The 21838-nt window shown below is 58.1% G+C and overlaps 3 protein-coding genes across 3 annotated transcripts; 2 read left to right on the plus strand and 1 right to left on the minus strand.

The window, feature by feature from the left end:
• Nucleotides 1-108: 108 nt before the first annotated feature.
• On the plus strand, nt 109-849 carry PTSG_08404 (uncharacterized protein; the record flags this gene model as incomplete). The annotated part of the gene is made up of 3 exons (XM_004990596.1): nt 109-204; nt 533-709; nt 766-849. The coding sequence occupies 3 exons, from the start codon at nt 109-111 to the stop codon at nt 847-849; spliced, it is 357 nt and encodes a 118-aa protein (XP_004990653.1).
• Nucleotides 850-925: 76 nt separating this feature from the next.
• PTSG_08405 (TKL protein kinase) lies at nt 926-4454 on the plus strand (the record flags this gene model as incomplete). The annotated part of the gene is made up of 2 exons (XM_004990597.1): nt 926-3867; nt 4040-4454. The coding sequence occupies 2 exons, from the start codon at nt 926-928 to the stop codon at nt 4452-4454; spliced, it is 3357 nt and encodes a 1118-aa protein (XP_004990654.1).
• A 794-nt stretch (nt 4455-5248) lies between these two features.
• Nucleotides 5249-21499, minus strand: PTSG_08406 (uncharacterized protein; the record flags this gene model as incomplete). The annotated part of the gene is made up of 3 exons (XM_004990598.1): nt 5249-19554; nt 19846-21255; nt 21388-21499. The coding sequence occupies 3 exons, from the start codon at nt 21497-21499 to the stop codon at nt 5249-5251; spliced, it is 15828 nt and encodes a 5275-aa protein (XP_004990655.1).
• Nucleotides 21500-21838: the final 339 nt, after the last annotated feature.

Consider the following 21838-nt stretch of genomic DNA (forward strand, 5'->3'; position numbering starts at 1 on the left):
CGCACGATGATGAGCCAAGAACTGCTGCTCCAGCCACACCACTCATTTTGAGTTCGCCATCAAGCTCCTAAGGCTCCCAAGCCCTGAGCCCTCGCTCAAGATCTCAAGATGCGCTCAGCCTGGACGGTTGCTAGTGTTCTTGTGCTCGGTGGCTTCGTGCTTGCGCTGAGCGCTCAGCCTCAGCCATGTCGTGCCGCCCCACAAGTAAGCTCGTGAGGGCAGGATCCGATTTTCTGAAGGAGTGTGTGTCTGCGTGTGTGTAGGTGTGTACTGTAGGTGTGTGTATGTGTGTTTGTGTGTGGTGTGGTGTGGTGTGCGTAGGTGTGTGTGTGTGTTTGTGTGCGTTTGTGTGTCTGTGTTTGTGTCTGTGCGTGTTAGTGTTGATGTGTGTGTGTGTGTGTGTGTGTTTTTTGTTTTTGTTTTTGTTACGTCCTATGGTTTCTTGGGTGGGTAGTTTCTTAGTTTGCTTGTTTTGTTCCCCTTCGTTCCATGTTACATTACCTGACGTTGCTTGTTGCGTTGGTATCTGTAGCAGCATCCTGCATTGTGCAGTCAAGTCAAAGGCACGCTGTCGTCCATTGAGCAGATCTTCCTGCATTACAACGTGCCGTTTCTGCCAACAAATCAGAACGGCACTTCCAACTCTCAGGCCGCCCAAGGCATCAGGAGACGACACCCCTCACCTCCACGTTCACACGTGAACGCAGACGTGCCGCCAATTGACCTGTCGTCGATACAGAGAATGATGCAAGTGCTCGGGTGTAGCACCACCAGCACCACCACCAACAACAACAACAACAACAACAACAACAACAACAACAACAACAACAACAACAACAACAACACTAAGTATGCAACGGCTGCTGAGTGGGGATCGGCCTCACACGCGTCGCGCGACCATCATCTTCCCCACACACCAGTCACGATGCAAACGAGGAAGAGATCCCGTCGCGATACGCCAAGTGCAGGCACGTGTACGCTCTCGAGCGTGTTGGCCGGGACCTGCGCTGGATCTGCGAACAACGCCAGCTTAACCATTGCGTTCGAAGGCGAAACGACTGTCAACGGCTCTGGACAGGCAGCGGCAGCACTGCAGGGCATTTCGCGCTGGCTGACAAGGGCAAGGTTCACCGGGCACGTTCGGCGGCAGCCACTTGAATGGGTGGTACAACATGGGGACTGGGCAACCGTCACCTCGGTCGATATCCTTGGTCTGCAGTCACCCGGCTTCGACTTCAGCATTCTCAACCCTTTGCTGGACATCAAAGAGGTGCGCATGCAGGACAGCGACCAACTGCGAGAAATCACCACGCAAGGGTTTGCCCACGCATCCCACCTCACCGCCCTGCGCCTGAGAAACAACACGCTCGCTTCCATACCGTCCAAGGCGTTTTCAGGCATGACAGCCGTAGTCGTGCTGGACCTGCTGCATAACCGCTTGAGTGCCATTGACCCCGCATGGTTCACGTCGCTGGTCTCCCTTGAGCGGCTGGTGTTCGGGCACAACATCATCACAGCGGTCACCTCTGCGCACACGTTTCAACCCCTCATTGCCCTGGAGCGGCTCGACCTGTCCTACAACGACATCACCACCGTGTCTCACCACGCCCTAATGCCACTCTCGAAGCTGCTGGTGTTGGACCTTTCCAATAACCCGCTGCGCCAGCTGTCGCCAGCCTCGTTCGGCAGCATGACACTGCTTGAGACGATGGCCCTTCGCAGTGCACGCTTGCAGGCGCTTCCGCCACGCGTTTTTGCCGCAAACACCCGCCTCCGCGCGCTGGAACTCGAGGACAACCTCCTCAGCGCGCTGGACGAGGATGTGTTCCGCGGTATGACCACCCTGCGTCGGCTGCTGCTCGTCAATAATTTGCTCTCCTCCCTGCCCGAGCGCATATTTCGGGACATGCACGAGCTGCGTTTCCTGAGCTTGTCCCTGAACAGGCTCACCTCGCTGCCACCAGCCCTGTTCAACGCCTGCACCAACCTGCGACTTCTCACCATGCACGAGAACGAGCTGACCTCGTTGCCACCCAATATTTTCCAAGCTGCAACCAGCATACAATTTCTGTATTTGACGAGCAACCGCTTGCGCAACCTTAGCCCCGTGCACTTTGCTGGCATGTCCACCCTGCAAGTGCTGGATCTCGAGAACAACCACTTGCAGTCCTTCCACGCCGAAATCCCCTCCCTGACGACCCTGACCCTCAACCACAATCCACTCACGTCATTGCCGGCAACCCTTGCCGTCAGCAGCAAGCTGCGCGAGCTACGCCTCAGTCGCCACCGAATCACGGCTTTTGATCTCACATTTGCGTTTCGCTCCACGCAGCTGCGCGACTTGCAGTTGGATGCCGCCCCCGACGTGCATTCCGTGGGCACCGTTGACGCGGCTCATCCCCCACCACAGACACAGGCGGCCAAAGATCTGCGCTCGCTCAGCCTTCTCAATGTGGACGTGCGCGACGTCCTTCAGTACCTGCAAGAGCTGCCGCCCCTCCACCTCAACACAGTCCGGCTTGGGTGGCCCACTGCCGACGCCGGCTCACTTCCACTACAGCAGATCTGCCATCTATTGGCCGAGGACGTGCATGAGTTTGCGCTTGTCAACACCAGGCACGCGGAGATCCACCTGTGCCCTGACAAGAGCTTCAGCACCGTGTTCGTGCAAGACAACGCCTTTCTCAACAAGATCAGTGTTGCAAACGGCTTGCGCAACCTCAACGCCTCCGGGTGCCGGCAGCTCAGCGCCCTTGATGTGCCGTTTGTAGACGTGCTTGATGTGAGCGAGACCAGTGTCCACCCGAGTGCTGGGCTGTGTACGCGGTGGGGTCGCCGTACTCTGTTTGCTCGACATGCTCGCAGGGACTCGCTCACACTGGATGAGGTGTTACCGGCCTTGCAACGCTGTGTTCGAACTGTTAACGTGCTCGACTTGGCGCACTCTGCCTGGCTGGACCATCCTGGCAAGCTGAACAACGCTCTCGGTGAGACGGTCGCGCTCTCAGACAAGCGGCTGGCAACGCTCGGCTTTGATCCAATCCATTCTCGAGCAGCGCCACCTCTACTTCAAGTGCAGGGGACGCCAGTGGAGTGTAGCCTGCAGCTGCGGAGTGACACGTTTCGCTTGCAGGACAACCCCACCGACCTGTTGGCCGAGGTTGTGTACACCTTCCACTGCACGTGCGCACGCGGTTTCAAGCTGACGTCAGGCGGGCGGTGCGTGGTGGACAACCCAGACATTGCCGGCATTGCCGTTGGCTCTGTGATTGGCGGGCTGTTCTTTGGCCTGTTTGTGGCGTGGCTGTCACGCCGCTACCGTGGCCTGACCAAGCGCATTGACCTGCAGGAGCAGCTGCTGGTGGAGCGAGACGAGGAGGTGATGGCGCTCAAGAAGGCTTGGGAAATTGAGTACGATGAGCTGAGGATGATCAAGCGTGTTGCTGCGGGTGCGTTTGGCGTGGTGTTTGAGGCAGAGTGGGACACGGTGATGGTGGCAGTGAAAGTGCTGCAGCAAGCCGTCATGGCGTTTGACGAGAGCACGGTGCTTGAGTTTGAGAAGGAGGTGGAGTTCCTGCAGCGGACACGGCACCCGAATGTGGTGCGATTCTTTGGCGCGGGCACAGACCCCAACGGCAGCCCGTTCCTGGTGCTGGAGTTTGTGGCAATGGGATCACTAAAGGATCTGCTGGGGAAGGACATGGACAAAGTGTTGATGGAAGTGAGGAGCAGGAAGGTTGAGGAGAGCAACAGCAGCAGTGGTGGTGTCAGGGATGATGTGAACAGTGTGTGGGAGTTGAAGCTGCGCTTGCTGCGTGACATTGCGAGTGGCATGGCTTTTATCCACAGTCTGGACCAGATGCATCGGTGAGTGTGTGTATGCGTGTGTGTTTGCGTGTGTGTGTGTGTGCGTTTGTGTGTGTTTGTGTATGTGCGTTTGAAGCTGCGTTTCTATGTTTGCATGCAGGTACGCACTCTTGCCCACTGCACCATCCTACCCTCAACCCACCACCACTTCCACACTCATTCACACCCACAGAGACCTGAAGAGCGGCAACGTGCTGGTGTCATCGTCGCTTCGCGCCAAAATCACGGATTTCGGGTCCATTCGCCAGTGCTTTACACGTGGTGGCGGTGGAGGTAGCGGCAGAGCCCACGGCAGCAGCCACACTCGCCTGTCGTCCAGCCAAGCTGACGATGACCCGCAATACAGCCAGCGCACTGGACTGCAGACAATGACGAGCATGACGCTGACGGCTGGCGTGGGCACGCCGCTGTACATGGCGCCAGAGGCATTGATGGGTGACAAGTACAGCTTCGGCGCAGACGTGTTCAGCTTTGGCGTGTTGATGTGGGAGGTGGCGACACAGCGCACCACCGGATCTGATTGCGCAGGAGAAGGGGGGCGACTTCAGGGGCCCCCTGCTGGCAGCCATCGCGACGCTCCTGACTGAGGGCAAGCGCCTCAAATTTGGCGACATGGATGGTGAGTCCCATGTGTGTGTGTGTGTGTGTGTGTGTGTGTGTGTGTGTTGTTGTTGTTGTTCAGACGTTTCCACACATATGTGCATGGCTTGTGCATATGTGCGTTGTTCACGCTGCAGTTCATGTGGCTGTTGTGTTCCATTGCCGTCACTTTTCACCTCACGTTGATCTCTTACCGATCATGCTCTTCTCTCATGTCCTTGGACAAATCGCTGTTCATCACACCAACCAACCACACATGCACACATGCGCACGTGGACAACGCAGGCATCCCAGAGTGGTTCAAGACACTGACACTGGACTGCATGGCACACGACCCGGCACAGCGCCCAAGCTTTTACCAACTCAAGGAAGCTGGCCTGATTTAGTGTTGCGAACTGTCCTTCATTTACGCATGCATGTGTGTGTCCTCTCACTTATTGTATCAATGACAAGAACCGCGTTGAACGTGTGTATTGTGGTTTCATTGTCGATGTATGGGTGGCATTGCAAAGAAAACATTAACAGCACTTCTAAGACGCGCACTAGCGCATTCCCTCTCTCAGCACAGTTGAACACACATATCCACTCACTCACACACACACACACACACACACTCTCTCTCCCTCTCTCGCCCCTCCCTCCCTCCCCCCTCTCTCTCTCTGTGTCATTCGCTCCAACAACTCCCTTCCCTCCACACACACACACACACACACACATACACACACACACACATACACACACACACACTCACTCACTCACACACACACTCTCTCTTTCTTGTTCATGAGTGCAAATCCAGCCACACGTACAGTGATGGTACATGTTTCATTTGCAGCGAAGATGGCAGTTGCATCTGCTCTTTGTTGAAGTGTACAGGCACAAACTCTGGTCTGTCAAGGAGCGCCTCCCAATAGTCGCTGAGCGAGTGTTCCGTGTTATGACGGTAGTCCAGGTAGTAGGAGCACACGAAAAAGTGTCGCAAACCGTACATGGCCGCTTCTGGCACAAGCTTGCCTTCACGGATGGCAGTTTGCAGCTCCTGCACCACTGCCACTTCGTCTTGGATGTCGTGAGCGTGGCTTCCATGTGCATCCTGCAGAATCAGTTGCTCGTACACCAGCTCCAACAAGGAGAACACTTGGGCAACCCTGAGGTTGTGACACTCGCATCGGCGCAGGACGGTTGTGGTGGTGCTGTTTCCTTGCGGCAACACGGTCCTGACAAACTCCTCCAAACTCTTCTGCAGCATTGCCTCCACAGATATCCCACGGCTGGTTCTTGCGGGTTCGCTGCCGTCGTCCGTGTCCGCGCGATCGCTGTCCAGGTTCAGGCTTCCATCGCCATGCACTTGTGCAAGGCGTGTCCTGAGTTGCAGCACAAGCACCTCGAGTGCTCCGCGCAGCTCGTCGACCCTCTGCCTCAACTCAGATGCGGTCGTCATTGCGTCCTTGCGTTGGGGCGGAATGTCCTGCCAGAGATTCGCATAGCGGCGCTGCAGCTCGTGGCACATTTGCAAAAAGTGTTCGCCCTGCTCTCGCCCAAAACGGAAACCAAAGGTGGCTGGTTCCACGGGGCGGAAGCCCACCTTGCCCACAAACGTGTGCTGCAGAAGAATGTCCTGCACAGCTTGCCAGTTAGCGACGAGCTGATTGCCACTGCCAACACTGGTGTGCGCATACACGTGAGCAAGGACGTCTTCCGTCACCACGGCCGACACCACAAGCTGCGGGCGCGCCCGCGTCACGCTGACGTTGGGAACGACGATGGACGCTCCACTCGCGTGCTGCACCGCCCTCTGCGCATTCACGCTCTCCTCGCACGTGGCCAACACGTGTTCAATGTGCTCGGTCTGAATGGCTGCAAGCCTTCGCAGCATAAAGTACAAGTGGCGTCCGCTTCCGCTGTCTGAGAGGAGAGAGAACCCCACGGGCATGTCGTCGTTCATGGAGGGCATGCGCTGCAGTGTCGTGCAGTCCATGCGGCCAAACTCGGCCTCCTCGTCACGCACGAGCGTTCCATTAGCGGACACAGTCACACCACCAAACACCAGCGCTTGATGCTCAACAACCTCATTCCAGGCCTGCTGGAATGCGTGAAAGCAGCGCTGTGCATCTTCGCCACGGCCACTCCCTTGCATTTGCTGAATCAGTGCTGCATGCGTCATGGCATCAGCACCCTCCGTTTCTCCGCGGGAGATCACCTTGTCCTCAAAGTGCTGTCGAACACGAATGTACCACGCAGTCAACGGAACGATCAGACGACAGAATGGCAGAACATGTCGCATGCGTGCACACGTGCCAATGAGTGGGAACTGGCGTTGCGCGTGGGTGTCGTTTGCGTACGCCGCCAGCAGTGACCCGGCATCAGGCTGCTTCGCAACACGCCAACAGCCCCAAAGCACGCCTTCGTCTTCTTCTTCTGCCATATCCTCCGCGTCGTTGGTATGGTTGTCGTGGATGTTGTTCTGAGTGTCTTCACCATCACCATCACCATCACCATCACCAACATCAGGAACAGGGTCATCACCATCATCATCCTCATCCTCATCATCATCATCATCATCATCATCATCATCATCACCACCACCATCACCACCATTGGCAGCACCATCAGTATTGTCGTCAGTACCAGCACCACTCGCAACACTTCGACGCTCAAATACTTGGCGGGTCAGCCAGTTGCTGCGAGCACCGTGCTGGCGGTTGAGGTCCGATATGATGGCGTCGCCGCACTGCTGGGGATTCGTGCCAATGACCTGCTCTGCTAGTGCATGGAAGGCTTGCTCAAAGGCACCGCGTCCTTGCTCCGTGCGCAGGTCTGCATCCAGCGGAACTGATGCCGCCTCATCACCGGGCACAGGGTGCATGAGACGCTGCGCAATACGGTTTACAAGTCCACTCACGGCACGTGTGTTCGCATCAAGCGTGGTCTCCAGCCTCTCGAGCACGCCCACAATGCGACGAAGAAGCGCAGCCGCCGAGCTCTGCTCGGTGGCAAACGGAAGCTGCTCATTTAGGAGGCGACGCACAGCGGCATCAGACGCAGCGTCTCGGCACGCAGCGACAAGCAAGCTTGCATGCACGATCATGTCCAAGACGCCAGCGCTGCGTGCAGACAGGTGTCGAACTCCTTCACCGTCTCGTTGCAAATTTTGGAACGCAAGGGGGAAGTATCCTCGCTGCTGTCTCTGATGCTGAGGTCGCTGCTGCTGCTGCTGTTGTCGGAGGTGGTGGGTGTTGAGGTAATGAAAGGGTGGTGGTGCAATCATGCCACGTCCAGCGACGCGGTTGTGCCCAGATTCTCTTCCGATGGGACTTCCACACCGCGCGCAGGTTCCACGGCCGCTCAATTGTCCACAATCACCAACAGCATACATTTCTCCACATTGGCATTTGTAGGTTGCTGAGCGGTCACGCACTGCGTTGATGGCGCCACTTGCTTCGTCGTTTGCGGATGCAGGCACGAACAGTGGGGACATGTCTTGAGGTGGTTGTGCAAGCATATGGAGAAGCCCGAGGTCCCTGCCTTCTCGCTCAGCATCGAGCAAGACACTCGCCAAGTGCAACACGAGCAGTCGCGCGTGCTCGAGGCGCTGGTTCAACAAGGTTCTCTCCGCTTCGCTGTCCGCCCGCAAGTTTGTGCCCCACACTTGGTGGCGTGGAAGGCGGTTAATGACCGCCGTCATGGCCTCGTGATGGGCTGGGGCGACTGTGAACACCGGGTGATTGAGGACAGCCGGTCGCGCTTCATCCGCAATCGGACGCATGTTCATGCGGGCCATGACATTGGCAACAACGCCCGGTCCAACGTCCGGTCCAACGTCTGCCCCAGCTGGCTGTTGCTGCTGTGGGTTGTGCTGTTGGTGGTGCTGTTGGTGCATTCGAAGCTGATTCCACTGTGCAAATGAGGCGGCTTGGCTGGGCACGGCAAAAGGAATGAAAGGCACGAGCCAGGCATCCTGGTCCGGCCACTCGAGGCTGGTCAGCCACGGCAGGCGCCGCTCGTGCAATTGCAGAACGGCCCGAAGTCCCTGCAGGTCGCGGTTCTGTCGAAGGGATTTGAGCAGGAAGAGGCGACGTTGCTTCAAACTTGGTGGTGCAGCCTGCATTGGCGTATCGTCATCGCCAAACAGCATTTGCAAAACGTCTGGAAACAGGTCGTCCTCCCGTTGCTCAAGGAGTGCATCGGCAATGAGGCGGATGCATGTGCGCTGCACGGCCACCCCAACAGCTGCATCACGCACCGTCTCCCTAGTGAAAACGCCGCGATCGTCCACCTGCTGTACGGCATCGAGACAGCGCGCAAGCACCCCTTGCACGCACAGAACAGCGACAGCGGGGGCAGCCTGGAGCATGCCTGGCAACACTGCGCCCTCAAGCACGTCCACGGTGAGCACAAGCATGGGCGAGCTTCGGGTGGCATCAAAGTCATTTGCACCCAAGACAGCAGCCATTCCAGCAAAGAGTGGTCCCGGTGGCTGTGTCATCAAGGACTCAACGTCCTGAGCGCCTGTAGCAAACTTCAACACCGCTGTTCGCACTGCGCTGCCCGTGTGTGGGAGCCAGAGGTGAGCCTGTGACACTGCCCGCTCCGTGCGTTGCGTGGTGGCAGCCTCCTCCTGCGGCAACTGCTGGATGTCGGCCAAGCCGCGGAGCGGTCCTCGGCACAACGGGCACGGTTGCGAGAGCTGCACACATTGCTCAAGGCAGCTGTAGCAGAACGCGTGCTGGCAGGCGATGACGCGGTGTGTGAGCGAGTTTCCCAAGCACACACTGCACGCGTCTCGTGCAGCATGGGTGGTTCTGCGGCACAAAATCCCCAGGAGCTTCCGTTGTACATTGTGCCCCATGGCAGAAAAGCCAAGGTCCAGCAGCTGGCTGAACAGCGCCAGGGCATCCGACACCAGCCGTCGACGGGGCTCAGCAATCTCCCACAGCCTCTCGTCTTCCGCACACACGCTCTTGATGAACGTGGTGAGCGGCGTGGGTGAAGCAAACAGCGCGTCGATATCGCGGACGAGCGGGCGAACGGCAAGCTGCGGGTTTCGCTGCCAACCGCACAGCAGCGCATTGAGCACGTTTGCGCGGAGCACCTGTGCTGGCGCCACAGCAACGGCTGCGGGCGTAATGCCACCGGTCGTGTCAGTGGCGGTTCTGTTGCCACTGCCAAATCGGCGAACGCGTAGCGCGCTGTCGCGTGAGCGACTGTCGATCAGACCGCTGTCACGTGCGGCAACAGGACCACCTGTTCGCTGGGCGGACCGGACGCGAACTAACGCTGCCAGGTGCTGGTTGAGAGTTCGGGCAGCATAGGCTTCGGTAACACCCTCCGCAGTGTTACCATGGTCCATTGCGCGATTGAAGCGTTTCACAATGTCCTGGCACACGAGTCGCACGAGAGTGGTGGAGGCATCACTGGGGGCAACACTGCCATGCCCGGTGCCATCAATGTCCAGGCCACAATCATCAAGTATGTCTTCACCGTCGTCATCATCATGGTCACCGGCGTCTTTATCCTGTACACTGCCTTCGTCGTCGTAATCGTCGTAATCGTCGTAATCGTCGTCATCATCATCGTCACCAGCATCATTGGCAAGATGCGCACCCCTGCCTCGTCTGCGCTGCAGTGAACTCATGTTGAGCAGATTGACGTGTGTGTTCGCTCGACGTGCAAGCGAGAGGAGACCAAAGAAAGCGCAGAGAGTGTCCTCATTGTCTTGAAGTATCTGCAATGCACGCTCGAGTTGATGCACGTTCGTGATTTGCGTCAGCTGGCCAACACACATGCGCAGTCCACACCAGATGTCCCGCGTGCTTGCGCCGGCGTGAAGGTCCTTGAAACGAACCCAATCAACGAGCAGAAGCGCGCCCACGCACCGCGTGAGCGTCGTAACACTCGATGACGGAGGTGCAGACGTGGTAGAAGCCTCCTGACTGCCGAGTCCAACAGTCGCCAGGGTGACATACGCATCCAAGCGCACGACGCGGTCTGAACTGCTGGGCAGTTGCTCCAGCACAGCAAACAGCGCTTCCGACAGCGGCAGCACGCTGTTGTACGAGACGTGCTTCTCTGGCAGCTGCAGCGACATTGCACCAAGCTGGGTGTCGATACCATTGCTGCTGCTGCCAACGACGCTGCTGCTGGGGCCAAACGCGTCCAACAAGCCGGGGAACATGCCAGTGACCATCCCGGCATATGTGCGCTCGGGAATGTGCAGCTCAGCCAGGATGGCGCGTGCGTCTGCATCGGCCACCTGCGTGGCGTTTGGAACGGAATGGAAGCGCTCCAAGTGGAAGAGAACGCGCGCAATCGCGGAGAGCACCGTCTCCCGCACGCTGGTCACCAGCCGTTGCGAAAACGTGCCAAAGGTTGGCTGGTGCATGTCTTCCCCAGCAAGCCGGGTTACCCACGCAGGCGCATCATCCAGCGCTTGCACAGCGGCAAGTGCAATGCACTCGCGAAAACCGCGTGCCATCGCTGCCTGGCCGTGATGTGATCCTGCAGAACTGCCGGCGCCACGGGTGTCCATAGTGTCAAGTTGGCGCGCGTGGTGGTGCGGGAAAAGGCGCTGCATTGACGACCGCGCGCAGTCCAGCTGGTGCTGAACATGTGAGAAGTTCATTCGCGAGTAGCACCACCACCACATGCCTTCCTCGCGGACGAGATGCTGGTAGAACAGGAGCGAGTGCTCGTCATCCCGCACGGCACTCTTCAGAGACTTGCTGAACAGGTTCAACAGAGCACGGTTGGTGCGGTCGGCGGGTGGCATGTGACGATGAGCCACGTCACGCGTTCGCCCTGCTTGCAGCTCTGCAGCTGTACCAGCAGACAGCAAGCCCGACAAGTCGTCGCAATAGTGCATGTGCCAACCCGGTGAGGCCATGATTGTCCTGAGCAGCGCCAACTCCTTGGTGTGCTCCTTGTGCTCCTTGGTCGTGGAGTGCATGTGAATGCACAGGATGAGACGTCGAGGATGTGTTTTCTGCTGTCGCATTGGAGGACTGCCGTGCCGCAGACGCTGGTGTAGCTGGTGGCCCTCGTGCTGATCGTGCTGATCGTGCTGATCTTGCTGACATCCTTGTCGCTCTTGCTGTTCCTGCCCCCTTTGATGCCATCCTTGTCGCTGGTGCTGATGTTCAAGGACAGCAATGTGCCCTTGATCAGAGGCAGGTGTGTTGAGAAGATGCTTGATTTTGTCCTGCGTGAAGGTAAAGTGGCGCAGGTCGCTGAGCGAGAACTGAACGACCAGCGTACCGTTGTTGGGCGTTGTCCGCCATGCCTCATTCAGGCGGTGAGTCAGGGCGGCTTCAGACCTCACGTCGCACAGGCGCAGTGTGGAATGGTTTGGTAGCTCTGTAAAAGGGTGGAAGATGGCTGAGCGCGTGACCACGATGAGTTTTCGGACCGCAGCCCCGTTGGTGTGCGCAGATGTGCTTGCGGTTGCCTCGCGGCTGCCGCCGCTATCATCGGCATCGCGCATGTCGTCGCGGCCAGCATTGGCACCACTTTCTCCAACGCTGTCATCACCATCACCATCACCATCATCACCATCGTCAGCATCATCATCATCGTCATGGTCAGCAAGGTTGCCGTCGTTGTTGTTGTCATCATCTTCGAACCAGCCAATGTGCTGCAGTAGAAGAGCAAGGGAATGATGGCTGGCACTGCGCATGTATTCTTCAAACACGGCACGCTTGTCGCGGCTCAACTCGTCCCTGTCTGACACTGAGGAAGAGAGCGACGCCACAAACTGAAGGGACATGAGGTTCACCAGCCCTTGCCGCACCACATCAAAGGCGTCGTGTTGGTGGTCCGCAGACATTGGCAGTGCCGCTGCCATCGCGCCACCTCGACTCGGGTCATGGCGCAAGTACTTGAGCAGCAGGCTTGGCACCAGGTTGTCGCTGTAGCAAGGGATGGCCCTCGTCTTGTCCTGCAGCGTTACGGTGGACGTGTCCTGACCACGCGCAACGATGCGCGTGAGCCAGTTCTCCACCTGCGCGCACACGTCCCGCTGGTCCCTCGTCAACGCGTCTGTGAAGCTGAGCAGGTACTTCTCGAAGCGGTTGAGAAAGGGTGGGTCATACGTCTGCATCTTCTCGCGATCCATCAGCACGACGCAGCGGAACGTGTCGTGCACGGGACACAAGGGGTTGCTGTAAGAGCCCAAGGCAATGGTGCAGTTGCGGCGACCCTGAATGACGGTGTAGCTCTGGTTCAGCATGTCGTACAGGCTGCCATAGGCGGAATCAAGATCCACCAGCACCAGCATGCCACCATGCTCCATCTTCACAATGATCCGGCTCAGCACGTCGTACGCGTGGTCCTCGCTGCTCATGTCCGCCTCAAACTGACTGCCGCGGATGATGAGAGCGTTGCTCGTGTCCAAGATGGACAGCGCTGCATCACCAACAGAACCAATGAGGAGATGGCGCGCTTCAAAGTCGCTCAGGTTCTCTTTGATGCACTCTGACATCCTGCTGCTGGCCGCTTCCAACGCGGTGTGCAGGTCGACTGCGAGCTCAACCAGATTGTGCTGTACCAAGTGCTGAACAACAAGCCGGAACATGAGTGCATGCTCGCTCTGTTGCTGCGGGTGGGAAGTGGCGTCAACACCTCCATTATCTGCTGGTGCCTCCCCACCAGCGTCCCCAACAGCACCGCTGCCATATCCTTCGCCCACACCGTCGTGGTGGCCGCTGCCAGCATTGGCACTGCCAAGCGTGCCGGAGAAGTTTCGGATGAGGGCGGTGGCAAGCACACTCGCCCCCAAACGCTGTTGGTTCCGACACACAGTCTTGCAGGCGCTGTAAAAGTCGCGAAGGCCAAAGAAGCAGCGCTTGTGCTTCCCGCCCAATCTGCTGTCAGTGCGTGTTTTGATATACTTGCTGAACGCGTCAGCCAGAGCACGCAGAGTAATATCAAGCAGCCTCAACCTCGAAGACGCCCGTGGCCTCAGACCATCTGTCAGGCGAGGCCCGCTGCCACGTTGTGGATGCCCGTCGCTGCTGTGCGCACTGGCATGCCCGTCGCTGGACTGCGAGCGAAAGCTCTGCGCAATTGCGTCAGCGGTGCTCCGTAGCTCATCACGAGACAGCTCTGGTCGGGAGATGTGCAGTGCGCGGTTCATCTTCGCCGCATCGAGCGCCCAGTTGGAGATACCAACGACGCCAACACGGAGCTCGCTGCCGTCTGGCGGCTCAAGTTTTGCATGCAGCACCTTGAGCGGGTTGTGGCGCGAGTACTCGGCCAGTCCAACCTCATCCAGCACCACCACGGGCAGCACGTTGTCGTTGCTGGCTGTTTGCAGATACGCTTCCGCACGAGCAAACACCTGCAGGATACCCTCGCTCGTCGCCTCAACGCTGCCTTGGTACGCAAACACGGTGATGCCCGGGTACAACTTGAGCAGCGGGTCGCGCGAGTCTGGGCCGCGGAGACTGTTGTTGACGAGGCTCATGCTCACCGTCTTGCTGTTGCCCGGCTTACCGACGAGGAAGATGGGGATGCGGTTGAGCAGCGACACGACAATGGAAAACGTGTTCTCCAGCAAGGCCGCGTTCTCCGCCAAGTTCTGGAACTGCGGTGGCCGCCTGTCCATGCGGTCCACCATGTCCAGCTGCTCCTGATGCATGAACTTCAACAATGCTTTGGCTTTTGCCTGCTGCTCATCACCACCAATGCATCTCCTCAGTAGCGTTCGGCGTTGCGTATTGTCGGACAGGCGCACCATGTAGCACTGCATGAGCGACAGCCACGCGGCGTGCATGTTCGCCGTGAGCTCCGCCACGCGGACGTCACGCACGCACTTGTTGTGCGCAAGATCGCCACGGCGCTGCCGCCACGTCTTGAAGAACTTGAAGAGCGTGCAGAAGCGCTTGACGTCACGCAAGCTGATCATGTGGTCTGTCTGCGTCCTCAAGAAGTCGTGGCACTGATACAGCATGTGCACGACTGCGTTCTTCTCGTCCTGGTCCAGCCCAAGGCCGTCCACCATGCTGCCCATGTACAGTCGCTCGTCGCCAGCGGACAGCTCGCCAAAGTCCCACACGTACGGCAGCATCGCCTCCGGCAGCGGGTGCACGCGGTACATGAGGTGCGACTGCGCGTCAATGGGCTGGCGCTCCGTGGTGACCAGCCCTGGTGTTGGTGATGGGCGGTCACGGCGCTTGTACGGGTTGCACGCAGCCGCAATCTTGACGTTGTCCGGGATGGAGCGGGAGCCGCAGCGGCGGCGCACAATGATGTCGGACAGCAGGTCGAGGTGTTCGCACGTGTTGATCTCGTCAAGGAAGACCCACACGGTCTTGCCTGCTGATTCTGCCACTGCCGCTGCCGTGGCACGTGTGATGGCTGCGTTGACGTAAGCAACAATGTCCTGTGCAGTGGTGCCTGCATGGATGGCCAACGCACCGTCGTACACCACGTCGCGACGCATGTCTGCCAGCTGCTTGAAGAGGGACGTTTTGCCGCAACCTGCGTGGCCCATCAGAATGCACGGCACGTTGTTGGTGATGCGGATGTAGATCAGCACCATCTTCAGCATGTTGTCCAGCGTCATGGCGTACTGGCCCTGCTCTCTGGTATTGGTGTGGTCAAGCAGATGCTGAACGCGCTCAAACAGCTCTTTCGAAGAGTGTGAAACCATTGACCTGAGCGGCGCGAGCTGTGCCTCAAAGAAACGTTGCACCTCCTGTGGAACAGCCTGCGGGTCAGTGTAGAAAGGGTACACACACCCATCGTCAGCAGCGCACAGCATCCAGTGCGTCGCGCCTGATCCCGCGCCAGTCTGAATCCACGCCGGTACACGCTCCATGCGGCGCAGCATGTCATCTGTCATGGTTCCTTGCGAGTGCTGGTGGTGGTGCTGTGCTTGCCTCACTGCGTCGGCAGAAGGCACGGCAAACCGCCGAACTGTGTCCACCACAGCTGTGACCATGCCTCGGCGTATCTGGCGCGCTTGCTCTGGCGATAGCCCCATGTATGCGCAAAGCATCTGCTGTTGCACATACGCACTCGTGAACATGCGCGGCAGCTGCTGTGCTGTCACTCGAAGGAAAGCGTTGAGCTCGGCAAACGAGGCATGCCCCTCTTGCAGACGCGGGAAGTAGTGCTGAAGGAGCTCGAGGCAGCGCTCCCGCGGCAACGTTGGAATATCGACGAAGACTGTGGTGGCAATCTCTGCGCCGTACGTGAGGTGCGGCTCAACATATGCAGTGGACATGTCATTGGTGTGCAAGAGGTCCAAGTAGCGGCAGGCAAGCTGCATCGGGCTCTCAATGTCGGTGGACACGGTGACGTTCGACACATCCCAGGCAAGCCTGTGTGCACGAAACGGGGCTGCTGTTGTCAAGGACAGCTCGTCAAGCAGTCCGCTGTTGAGCGTGTTGCCGACCTCAACAAACACACGGAGTGAGGGTGGGATGTGCCACACGCGATCGTCTCTGGCCAAGCAGCGCAGCACCAGCAGCTGAAACAAATGCATGTTCAAGTCGGGCTCCACATTGAGGGCTGCGCCAACATCAATGTGTATGGCCCGCGGTGTGCTACCATCGCTGCTGATCCCAGGAAGGGCAGCAAGCTTCCCCAACAGTGTATCGAATGTGTCGTGGCCGGACACCAACAGCGTACAGGGCCGCTGCTCGGCATCAGCCTCGGCAGAGCGCATCTGCTCCTGAATCCACGTGGACTTTCCTTGCTGTGCCATTTCACTCGTCACCACAGTGACGTCTCCCTTGTCCTGTATATGCAGGTCGACTTGGACTTTGAAGTCGTTGGCGGCGGTGATGTTACTGGCAACATCCTCCAAGTCCACGCCACTGATATCCACGAGCAGCTGCGCGTGTGTCGTGCGCTGACACACGACGCTGAGTCGAGGCAGAGGACGCCCGCGCAATTGCATGCCTGGGCGTCGTTCCATGTCTGGGCAAGGCGCCCTGGAGTGACGAGGTGAGCACGGCGTAGTTGTCCACTGCCCCAGCTCGGCCTTGAGGTGCGCCTGTGCCTCGATGCTGAGGCGGCCAGGATGCACAAGTACGAATGGCGCGCCCGCACCAGGGTCCTGGCTGCGCTGGAGGAACAGGTGCAGTGTGTCTGGGTCCGTGTGTTTGGAGCAGAAGAGGCATTGTGCTGGAGCGAACCGCAGGTTGGCATCAGTGAAAGCTGCGAGGACGCATGTTGCTGTGGTCATGTCGTTGTCTGCAAGCATGACGCGCACGACGTCGTGTTTGGCGCCGTGCTGGAAGGGCGAAGGTGGAGGCGTGCTAGCTCGCGCCATCAGCGCTCGGGCAGACGTGGCATTGCTGCCGATGCTGTCTTGCACATCGGATAGCGCCATGCCCAGCTCGTATAGCGCTTCCTCGCCGCTCAGACCTTCAACATCAAACAGGCCATCATCGCCTGCCCAGTCTGAAAACTGCACGCTGTCCACGTGGGAACCAAACAGCAACGCCAACAGCTGCAGGCTCTCCTGCTCATCAAAGTCGCCCGTGTCTTCACAGAGAAAATGGGTCTGGAACAGAACAACAAGCTGCCTGTTTGAGAGCCGGGCAAGGGCTGGGAACCTTGCTCGTGCGCGCTGCAGGCTGGTGTTCCACATGCGCAGGTCCTGGACGAGTTCTTCGGCATACCCTTGCAACGACTCTTCATGCTCATCAGGGCGATGCACACAGGGAATGCGTCTGCGGTAATTGCTGCTGAACTCGCCGAGATGCCCGCTCTTGGCCAGTTTTGTAAGCTGCACCAGGGCCACGTCGACGTCGCGCAAGAGGTTACGAAACTGCAGCATGGTCTCACGCACCTCTGAATCCTCATCCGCAGAGAGCAGGCAAGCGCGCGCACGAAGGTCGCTGATGTCACGTTGGCCAAGCCTGGTGTTCCCCTCCTCCCCGACGAGCACGAGGGTGAAATCAGCAGTCTGGTGCAGCGTGTCGCAGTGGAACTCAACGCATGCATGGAATGAAGGGTCCATGATCTTTCGGATTCTCTCGCGAGAAGCAGCGCCACGATCGGACACAGTCTCGACGAACATCTTCAAGCGAGGCAAGCTGGTATTGCAGATGCGAAGGAGCTGCGACAGTGAGTCGCGGCGCATAGCAGCACCAGTACGGTCGGCGGCGAATCGTGTGCCTGCGGTCTGCAGTGGCGCTTGCGTTTGATCGTATCGCTCGTGAAGTTTCTGTAGGTATGACTCGAAATCTGGGGCTTTCTCGTTCTCCAAAATCAGGGGCGCCATGAAGGAGTGCAGCTGAATGAAGGCATTGACCTGCTCCGACGTTGCCATGTATGCATCGGAGGCAAACGCCTCTGCACTCACGGTGTAGTGGCGGACGTCCTCGTGGCGTTGCTCGTAAAGGAATTCAAGAAGATCTGCTGAGTGTGCCAGCTCATGCACGACGTCCCACACCTCAGAGCGGGTTATCACACCCTCGACGCGCTGCACGGCACGATGCAGCACCCCCAGCGTCTGCTCGTCGCCAGCATCAGGCTGCAACACGGCTTGAATGGTCTGTGTTAGGTGCGATGTGTTTGACGCGAGAAAACGTTCGCACACGCACAGCACGTGCTGCAGATCGGTGGCTCGGGCTTCGTACTCCTTGCGCTGAGCGTAGCTCGTGAGCTGTGCCTTGAGATCGCGGATGCTGGTACGTGTGCTTGTGCCTCGTTGGGATCGACCAAGGACGCGAAACAGCATGTCTACTTCAGGTGCGACTTGATCAGCGCTGAGATTGCCCCACATCACCTCCAAGGCACGCAGTGGTGTTGCTTCCGAAAGATGGAGAAAGTGGTTGGCATGGTCGCGTTGGGTCTTCACCGCTGTTGCAAGCGCCCTGTGCGCAGCAGAAGCTGATGGCTGGAAGTGGGAGATGTCGGGTTGGCGGGCAACACTAGCATCTCCGTCATCGCCATCGCCATCGTCATCGTCATCGTCATGAAGATCAGCGGACATGCTGTTGTTGTGGTCGTCATCGTCGTCGTTGTTGTTGTTGTTGTTAATGAGTTGTTCGCGGTTGTCTTGGAGAGCCAGGATGTGTCTCACGTAAGCGCGGAAGGTGAGGCTGTCAGCCCGTTCAGAAACAGTGCGCAGATCATCAGCTTGGCTCCATTGTAGGATGCCTTGCCAGCGACTTGAGTTGGAGGCGCGCGATAGTGATTGGTCTCTCCATGTGCCCAGTTCACGCTGAAGCCTTTCAAGCCAAACATCTGACGGCAGCAGATGGTGTAACAAGCTGTGCAAGGCGCCAACCAGTTGGCTTTCTTCCTCCAGTTTCTGTTGTGATGCAAATGCTGCGGTAACAATGTCCTCTGCGCAATGGCCAGCGTGCGTGACGAGGGACAGCAACGAGGTGAGCGCTTGCCTTTGTGCACGGACAACAGCAACATCGCGGCTCGTCTTCTTGAGATCGGCCCAGGCTTGCAGCTCCTGCACCAACACCCTGTGCGCTTCCTGCGCAGTCTGCGTTTCTGCCCACGCACGTGGTGAGTCAGCGCTGAGGATGCACTGCCACAGGGCCACGTGCTGCATCATGCTGCGGTACGACGTGGGCACCCGGATCAAAGCAAGAGCGTCCACGCCCAGCTGGTGGAACGTGGGATGGTGGGAATGGCTGTCATGTGCACCAGTTTGCAGGAGCTTGAGCACACGGCACAGATCGGCGTCGCTGGTGCGGCCAGAGCTGTGGCTTGCCGAAGCAAGCGCGCACACGCCTTTGCGTACAACGGCAAGCACCTCTTGGGCAGCACCCGCTCGATTCAGGTCAACGCAAGCGACGTTCTCCTGTGTGGCGCTCACCAGCTGCTCCAACAAGGTCATCGAGGGCGTATTGCACACACAGGCCACAACCAGTTGTGAGACAGGTTTCAGCCGCAGAGGGTCTGCACCGCGACAAGTTGGCCAAGGCTGCGTGCTGCGTGCTGTCGATGTCGAAGCAACGTTATCAGAGGGGACTTTGTGCTCTGCGCTGGCACTGCTGGGCGCGTCTTGCGGAACTTCCAGGCTGTTCTCTGGCGCATCACTGCTCTTATTCACGTGCCTGCTCTGCTCGTTTGCTCTGCTTGCAGCAATGACCTCGTCGTCGGCATCATCATCTTCATTTTCAGCAGCAGCAGCAGCAGCAGCAGCAGTAGCACTATGAGGAACAGCAGCATCAGCAGCATCATCATCACCATCACCATCATCATCATCATCATCATCATCATCACCATCATCATCATCATCATCATCATCACCATCATCATCATCATCATCATCATCATCATCGTCATCATCATCATCATCGGCAGCAGCAGCAGCAGTTGCTTCATTTGTATCAGCATCATCATTTGTAGCAGCATCATCATTTGTAGCAGCATCATCAGCGTCGTCAACACTGCCGTTACTGGGCGCCTGAGGTGGAGGAGTGAGAGCAGAAACGTGGCGCTGCAGCACAAGATCCAACTCGTGCGCATTGGCAAGCAGCTGCTTCACAGGCACTTGGAGGTGATCCGCAGTGCTCGAGCTGCTTGGGCGACGGGTGTGGCGACTGCCGTGGCTGGACAGCCACTGTTGCAGTGCACTGTTGGCCTTGGAAGTTGCTTTCACGTCAGCCCAGAGCTGGCACACGCTCTCAGCATCATCACGGGCCGTGCGCAGCACAGGCAACAGCAAGTTAGAGCACAAGCTGCTTGTCTTGCACTTTTCGAGAATGGTGGCCAGGAGGCGACTGCGCTGCTTCTTTGTCAGGATGTCGGACTGAGCCAGCTCAACACTGCCATCCGCAAGTGTTTGCTGCTGTTGCAGCCCAGAAGCACTATCACTTGTTCTGGTGGCCCTGCTGCTGTTGGTGGTGGCGGTGGCACTGAGCTGGGACAGCCAAGCGTTGAAGACGACGTGCTTGGCGTCAGGGGTGTCCCTCATGAAACTCATGAAAGCTGTCGATGTGTTGTTGGAAGTGTTTGCGAGCGCAATTTCAAGCTTCTTGTGGAAATCGTTGGGCCACTGCTCCCGCACATGCACAGCAAAATCGTGCTGGGTGATGAACGACAAGATTGAGGGGAGGTCATGCTGTGCTTGCATCACCCATGCGGCCAGTTGCACCTGTGTTTTCTTCGGCACCTTGACCGTCACCTCCTCCTTGTGTTTGCTGAGGAAGTCTGCGACTGCCATCAGCATGGTATGGTGCTGTGTTGGACTGGGACGGAAGCCCTTTGGCAAACCAGCTTCGCACGTGAGGTTGCGCTGGCCAAAGCGGGGCTTCAGCGCTTGCACGAGAGCAACAAACGCAAAGTTGTTTCGGCCGCACGCGGAGTCACGACTCTGGCCACAGTTCAGGATGGCTTTCAGCAGACGCAGGTGCCCACGCTTGGTGTCGGCGGCAGAGGGGCGCGCAGGAGACAACAGCCGCACAACGCTGTCGTCAGCGATGAGCAGCTCCTGCAAGGCCAGACGGGTGTGCGAGCTTGTGGCACTTGAGCCAAGCTGCTTCTGAATGCTCTCATTGTCGGTAGCGTTCAGGAGCTGGAGGACGTTTTGCCCAGTGAGCTGCCTTGCAAACTGTGTGTCTCCAAACAGGAACTGGCACAGGGTCTGTGCCGGGATGGTGCGAAGAAGCGCCTTCAGCACACGCATGGCACCTTTGCCCCTGCCTTTGTTGGTGCTGCTGTTGCTGGTGCTGGTGCTGGTGCTGGTGCTGCTGGTACTGCTGGTGCCGGTGGTGCCGGTGGCGGTGGTGTTGTCGTCGTTGTTGCTGCTTAATTTGAAGCAGTGGCGCACGAAACAGCGCGTCGCATTGCCTGACAGAGCACTGCCATCTGTTTTGAAATCGCTGAAGATGTGTATGTGTGCTTGGCCTGGTGTGAGCCGTGTGTGTCGATTGTCTTTGTCCTGCCACGTCACAGCGTCACCATTGGAGTTGAACAATGAGACAAAACGGTCGGCCAAACCTCGCTGCTCCTTCCTCTTCACTTTGACGAGCTTGTGCGACAAGGTGCGGTCAGTGGTCTTGCCAGGCATGAGCTGGAGAGTGCGGTGGTAGTAGCTGCGTTTAGCGTCCATGCGTGTTTCCTGCAACCGCGTGTCTTCCGTTGGCAGCCATTCTTCTTTGTTGTCCTTGCCATTGAACCGCTGGCCCAGCTTTTCGTGCGATCCAAGAAGATGCAGCTCCAGGCCAGGCTCCTCAAGTACGTGCACATGCTATCCGTGCATGATTGTGGTGGCAGTGGTTGCGGTGTGTCCGTGTGGCATGGAGGGGTGAGAGAGTGGAGAGAGTGAGAGAGTGAGAGAGTGTGTGAGACGAAAGATGCGTTTGTGTTTGGGTGTGTGTGTGTGTGTGTGAGTGTGTGTGTGTGTGTGTGTGTGTGTGTGTGTGTGGTGTGTGCGTGTGTGTGTTGTGTT

This window comes from Salpingoeca rosetta (assembly GCF_000188695.1).
Source record: "Salpingoeca rosetta unplaced genomic scaffold supercont1.23, whole genome shotgun sequence".
Classification (NCBI taxonomy): domain Eukaryota; class Choanoflagellata; order Craspedida; family Salpingoecidae; genus Salpingoeca; species Salpingoeca rosetta.